General features: G+C 31.7%; 1 protein-coding gene across 3 annotated transcripts; it reads right to left on the reverse strand.

Annotated features, from left to right (window-relative positions):
• Positions 1 to 3,720: 3,720 nt before the first annotated feature.
• LOC118037101 (DUF21 domain-containing protein At5g52790) lies at positions 3,721 to 6,711 on the reverse strand. Of its 3 annotated transcripts, none has more exons than XM_035042996.2 (13): positions 6,493 to 6,711; positions 6,317 to 6,393; positions 6,150 to 6,233; positions 5,945 to 6,058; positions 5,772 to 5,858; positions 5,531 to 5,670; positions 5,359 to 5,446; positions 5,207 to 5,280; positions 4,964 to 5,109; positions 4,622 to 4,881; positions 4,343 to 4,389; positions 4,022 to 4,241; positions 3,721 to 3,937 (listed from the first exon to the last, which is right to left on the reverse strand). In XM_035042996.2, exons 1-13 carry the CDS (start codon positions 6,671 to 6,673, stop codon positions 3,887 to 3,889), a joined length of 1,569 nt encoding a protein of 522 aa, XP_034898887.1. In that variant the 5' UTR covers positions 6,674 to 6,711; the 3' UTR covers positions 3,721 to 3,886. The 3 variants fall into 3 exon arrangements, with proteins under 3 accessions (XP_034898887.1, XP_034898885.1, XP_034898886.1); XM_035042994.2 differs by having other exon boundaries at positions 4,622 to 4,887; positions 6,493 to 6,707; XM_035042995.2 differs by having other exon boundaries at positions 3,721 to 3,934; positions 4,622 to 4,887; positions 6,493 to 6,706.

Consider the following 6,711-nt stretch of genomic DNA (forward strand, 5'->3'; position numbering starts at 1 on the left):
TAAAATATACGAGGTTGATGATAAAATAGCTTGTGAATCTGTTAAAATAATATTTTTTAATTTTTAAAATTTATTTTTAATATTATTATTTTTGATGTTTTCAAATGATTCTAATGTGTTATTAAAAATAAATTTTAAAAAAATTTAAAAATATATTTTTAAATAAAAAATACTTTAAAAAATAATAATTCAAACCAATTTTAAAAGACATGTCAACATGTGGCTTTAAATTAAATTAAATTAAATACACATCAATCCATAATTTCACTAAGAGTACTGTTTTATTAGAGGTTAACTCAACATCTACTTTTAAGCTTGGATGGTGTCGGCTAAACTGACTTCACATCTCGTATGTGAGTCATAGCTAGAGGATCGTAATATGATAGAGATTTGCCAAAGTACGGACACCTCCAAGGTTATCTCTTGCAGGGGAGGTTGGCTATTTAAAAAGCATAGGTTTCTAGACTGCATTTGTTTTACAATTGTTTTTGTATTTGGGGTGCAATAAATATAATAAAATATTTGATAATAAATTAAATTGTATTTTATATTAGAGGATTTATTAAAAAAATTAAGTTTGAAATATAATTTTTGTGAAGTAGTTTTTACATGTTTTTTTAAATGAATTTTATAAAATCTTATTTATTTTTGTATTTTAAAAGCGTTTCGAAATTTTTTTTTATTTCAAATTAATAATTTTTTATGTTTTCAGATCATTTTGATGTGTTGATGTCAAAAATAATTTTTAAAAAATAAAAAAATTATTTTGATGTATTTACAAGTAAAAATCACTTTAAAACACAATTACAATCACACTTTCAAACACAACTACCAAATATTTTTTTATATATATTTTTTATTACACATAAACTTCAACCATAATATTTACCAAACACATATTTAAATCCAATTAATCAAATTTAATTATATTTTTTAAAATATTATATTTTTTAAATCATAACTATAAAAATTACCCAAAAAAACAAACAAACTCTTAATTTGCAGCTAGTTTTACACACCACCTTCACTGGATGATAAAAGGGTCTTACAATTAATTAAAATGGTTTTACACGTCATCACTCGATACGTCATTTGCAAAGCAGTCCTTCAATTAATTAAAATATTAATTAAGTAGAATTTGGCCATTGATGGGGATGGGATCGAGATGCTTCTAATAAAAGCCACTGTGAGTCTATAATGACAAAAATGTGTGGACTTCTTGACCAAACTAATATCTCCATCAACAATAAATATCGTATACACGTGTCCATGTCATGATCACACAGGTTCATGTTTTGATGTGGTGTCACATGTGGCGATAAATTGTGCAATCACCTTACAAAATTAAAAAAAATTCGGTGAATTAATATAAAAATAAAATGTTTTAACGAAGTAGAATAATTTTATTATATTGTATTTTAGAAACATGTATTAAAAATAATATAAATTATATTTTAAAATTTTATTTAACAATTTAAATTGACAACGTGATATTTATTAAATTAAAAAATTTAAATATAATATAATAACCTATATTTAATAGATTACTATATAAATAATAATTTTTTAAAATTTTAATTAGAATCTAATTTTTAATTCACAAGTTCGGTAAAAATATATATTTTAGTTCATAAAATATATTTCAAAAAATATTTATAAAATTATATTTTAATGTAAAACAACTAATCAGTTAATACAATTATATCTAATCGGTTAATATATTAAGGTAAAAAAAATAAAATTTAACTATATCATGTTTTCAGAATAAGACACAATTAAACTATGTTATTTTATTAAAAAATTTTAATATGATATTATTCTATAAAATTTTCACATTTAATGTACTATTTTTTTATATAAAAAAAATCCCATATATAGGTGTTAAGATGTGATTGAATATGCTGTGTTGTACTGCAATTTTCAGCTGCCTTCTTCCGACAACTACAGCTACTTTTGGAATTATGTGTTCATATGTACAACATTGTAGATTGGGGTGCTGAGGCTTGTATGTGTTCATAAAAACAAGGAAACTCACCTAAGACCAGCAATTTCTTAATTTCTTCGACAAGAAGATAAAAAACCATACACTTTTTGTTGGGAGCGCTTGCTCGTTATTCTCATATAGCTTATATGAGAATAACAGGATATTGAGGAATTGTTAATACATAAAATTATAATTCTTATTATGGGCATTTTTCATATAAAAAGAAAATTTTTTGTTATAATAAAAACATAAATAATGTAGATTATTCAAGAATTGAAGTTGATTTGCTTTGTAAAAAGAAGATATCAATAAACTTTTATGAGATGATTTCACGGGATTCAACCAATTATATTAATCATGAGATATTATTGAGAAAGAAGAATTTGTGTTATCAAAAGATTTTCTGCAATTATTTCTAATATAGAATGAATCAATCATCTACTTTGGTATTTTATTAAACAAAAATGATGATATTATCAAAAATTTTGATTTTTAAAAGGTATTAAGATATCCAATAAAAGGGTTTTTATTTTTTCAAATGAATGATTTGAAGATTTATTGATTCTAACAGCTAATTGCAAAGTTGATCATTTTGACCTTTCAACTCATAGATATGAATCTGGGATTTATAAATGAGATATTCCCGGAACTCACAATATGATTTGTTTATAGTATGATAACCACTGCTTTTCTCGAAGATGAAATTATCTCAAGCTCGAGCTGAACTTGGAGGTCAGATCACAAATTAAACAAAATTAATCAGGGCATCAGAGACATCATGCTGTTTAATTGCTGATGTTAGGAAGGACGAAGAGCTGGAAAAAGAAGAGCCAATGAAGCAAGAAGAGTTGGTGGAAGAAGTAGTTGATGCGTCGTCGCTAGCTGCTGGTATAATCCTCAAATGAGCACATATTATTATGCATGCTACAAGTATGGAGGAAAATCCAAATGCTTGTGTGATCATCTCTTAATTTCATTGTCTTCTAAGGATTAAAATGGAAAAAAGTGACAAATTAGTTGTTGATTCCGGGAGCTGGATCTTATTGAAGCCCATAAATAGGATAGTAGATCGTGGGATTTCCAAATATCGTGCTACTTTTCCAAATACAAATTAGTTCTTTTTATATAGCTTAAAAACTTTATTTTTATTTTTATTTTTTCTCACTATGATAACACCTCTTCTGGGATTTCTTCAAAATCATTATTGTTAGTATTATTCTTGTTGGTAGTAGTCTTTTTTACGCTATTTCCTTGTATGGAAGGTGGCGTGCTGGCAAAACCTCTGGCATTTGCTTGCAGTTTCCATAGCAGGGGCCATTGGTTTCCATGGTGGAAATTTTTCAAGATAGACGGGTGGTTTTTTGTGAATAAACTAGATTAGCATTTGGAAAAGCTGTTTTTTAAAATTTATTTTTGAAATTAACCAGTCAAAATGATTTAAAAATCATAAAAAATTAATTTAAAATAAAAAAATCAAAATTGTTACAATCTCATATTTAAGCGCCTGCCCACAAACACCACCTTGGACCTTAAAAAACAGGACAGGGTGTCTTGAACCATTTTCCTCTCTAGTTTCAAGAAGCCTTTGATGCATGTGGCTAAATGTCTCTTGGATAAAGTCATTGCAGCCCTAAGGCACAGGCCAGATTTGGTTTTGTTCAGGACCTAGAATTTCATTGATATTGCTTGTGGCCTTATTTCAATGGCCTATGCCTAGTCTATTAAGAAAATAGATGGGAGTAGAAGAGTATGCTATAAAATATAAACTACTTCCACTTTGAGCTAATTGAAAAATCAAAGAAATGATAGAGAAGCACAAAATAATCCAAATTACAGAGATTCCTATTTTGTGCCCCTTTTCATAAACAAATCCCAGCTCCAACAGCCCACATGGAACAGACACTATATGCCATCAGGCCTTCTCAGCTTCTCGTATGATTTTCTAGAAACCTGCTGATAGATTACTGTTGTCAGCAACAGTAAAGAAGCAAGCAATATTCAGATGCAAAAACAATTACTAAGTACATTTGAGCATACCTTATTGGGGTGAGGAGAGCCTGTAAGATGAGCTGGAGAATTTGGAACAGATTTTGCTGTCGGGGAAGCATAAAGTGTTGGCCTCATAAATGGTGAGTAAGCATATGGTGGTGTTGGTGAAAGCAGTATGGGAGATACTGGACTTTGATGATAGGGAGAAACCGGTGATGCCGTTCCAGCTCCAGGTGATCTTCGCGGAGGAATCATATTGATTGTAATCCTTTTCAAGAACATAAAGGCAGAGTGGTTAGTGATTTTTAAGAGTAGATGATAAAGTTTGAGTTGAGTGAATATATATGTAGAAAGGAAAGTAGACATTACTTGTTATGAACATCGACGTACTCATCAGTTTCATCCAATATTTCTTCCTGCAAAGTTATACATGTAAATGTAGAGATACTCGAGATGTTAACCAGAAACTGTAACATATGCAGCTAGAACTTTACTGTTATCCACCAAAGTTCTGCGGTCAAACTGATTATTTTCTGAAACTTATTAGAATTTTACACTGATTTGAAGTTTCTGAATGTTGTATTCATATCTGAGTGTCCTGATGCGAATCTGAGTGAATGTCTAAGAAAAATATAATTTATTCATCACCTGAATCAGTTCCTCCATAACATCTTCCAAGGTTATAACACCAATGACTTCCTCATCTGAAGCTGAAAGAAATTCCAATTCTTCATGTGAAAGATTTCTTCCATGTTGGTGTTCTTGATTCTGCAATTTTGGGTGCAAATTGTCTCTTAGATTCCAGAAATCGACCGGTTTCGGACTCCCAGTGTCAGTGCCACTGGAATACACAGATGGTGAGTTCACAGGAATGATGAATTGATCTTTCTGACCAAGTTGGTAGCTTCCTGAAACTACAACCATAAACTTAGAAAGATAGGTTCTTGCTTCAAGTTCATAGAAAATATGTGAGAGGCCATGTAATTCTACCCCCTTTCCCCAACATGGTGGGCTTGGAGTTTGCTTTTTGTGAAGTCTCGTTAACATCATTCTTACTCTTAACAACAATAGCCATATGGCTATGACCTTTCTGAAATTGATTCATTATATCATAAAGAGGCAAAAGATCAGGAACCCTGCCACAGATTTTGAGGGACAGAGTTAATTTTTGTACAGATTGTGGCATACAAAACATATATAAAAGCTGCAAAGTACAGCCAGGAAACTATATACCTTGGAATCCTCCTGATAGTTAGATCTCTTATCGGTGTTTCATCTTCAGGTCGGCACCTGATTAAAGTTTTCACCTGTGCACATGTTTTAGCGAACTGTTTAGCATGTTCCTTTAAACCCAAAATAGCAAATTGCAGCTTCCATCTTCTTACCAGGATCAGACCGATAATATTTGTTGGATTCCCTGAGTAAATCGGTACACGGCTATGGCCTTTCCTTATTATCAACCCCATTGTTTTCCTAAGGAGAAAAATGAATCATGCATCGGATAAGATGTAAATAGCAGAAGTAAATTTTACGGCGATACAAGGCGTGCGTGCATACTCGTCAAGTTTACAATTAATATCCAAAGAAAACGTTTCTGATATGGGTGTCATAGCATCTTTTGCAGTTTTCTGAGTGAGATCCAAGGCTCCAGTAATGATAGTTGTTTCATCGTGCGTCAGCTCTCCACCTTTCCCTGCCTAACATTTCAAGATTTCGATCACTTTCAACCCCTGAAATGTCACCACCATAGTTTTTTTTTTTTTTGATTGTGAAGTTTGATTCTTTTAGATACACTGACCTCATTTCCATGCATGTCCACCAAAGTCTTCAACTCTGCGCGTCGCAGAAGGGCAGAATGCTTCTCTCCAAGGATCCAATCCAGGAGCTGTCACAAGGAATTTTGATCAGAAATCTTTAATAACATGTTCTAACAAAAAAAAAAGAAGAAGCTGAGAAACACCTAGCTCTTACCTTACTGATAGGATAAGCTAGAGGAAAGAGGACCATAACAATAAACCTAACGACGATAGACAGTTTCGCACCAATGCTCAGGCCATACCTAGAACAAACTGCTTGAGGGATAATCTGCAGAACACCATGACTTGTTATTCTAGGAAACTGTGGTTGATCCATGTATGCAAGTTCCTCATGATAACCGAAAAACGTATGATTTTACCTCACCAAAGGTAAGTATGAGGGTTACTGATATTAGTATAGCACCCCAAGCAGGAAGAAGCGCGTCGAGGAAGATAGGCAGGGCCTTAATTCAAAGCATAAATCAGAATTAATCACATCTAATTGAGATTTTGCAAGATTTGTTATATTTCAAGGCAATACATATACCTCCATAGCCATAGCATTTCCTATGAGGAGAGTACATAGCAGTAAATGCTGATTTTTCACAATAGGCAGAATCTTCTCTGCCATGATCGATAAATAACATGTAAAAAATAAAATCTCAGTTAGATGTTCAAGTAGTGAAAGAAAACATAGCATGGTGAGAAAATATTGATATGAACCTGCATTCTTTCGTTCTTGGGGCTGACCAGCCTTGATCAGAACCTCAAGATCAACAACACTAAGAGACATAAGTCCTAATGTAAGACCAGACATTAGGCCAGCAAAAGACACTAGAGCCATGCATATGATTAGATATGTCCAAAACATGGGCTCACAACATGGCACATCATTTGCTGCCATTTTTCTGTATGATATCAAGTGATGATTGGAGAAGATAT

This window comes from Populus alba, chromosome 17 (genome assembly GCF_005239225.2).
Source record: "Populus alba chromosome 17, ASM523922v2, whole genome shotgun sequence".
In the NCBI taxonomy this organism is placed as follows: Eukaryota; Viridiplantae; Streptophyta; class Magnoliopsida; order Malpighiales; family Salicaceae; genus Populus; species Populus alba.

Coding starts and splice junctions, on each gene's coding strand:
- LOC118037101 (XM_035042994.2), bottom strand. CDS start 6,673: ATGGCAGCAAATGATGTGCCATGTTGTGAGCCCATGTTTTGGACATAT. Junction 6,394..6,492: donor CCAAGAACGAAAGAATGCAG/GTTCATATCAAT, acceptor CGATCATGGCAG/AGAAGATTCTGCCTATTGTG. Junction 5,281..5,358: donor ATATTATCGGTCTGATCCTG/GTAAGAAGATGG, acceptor ACATGTGCACAG/GTGAAAACTTTAATCAGGTG.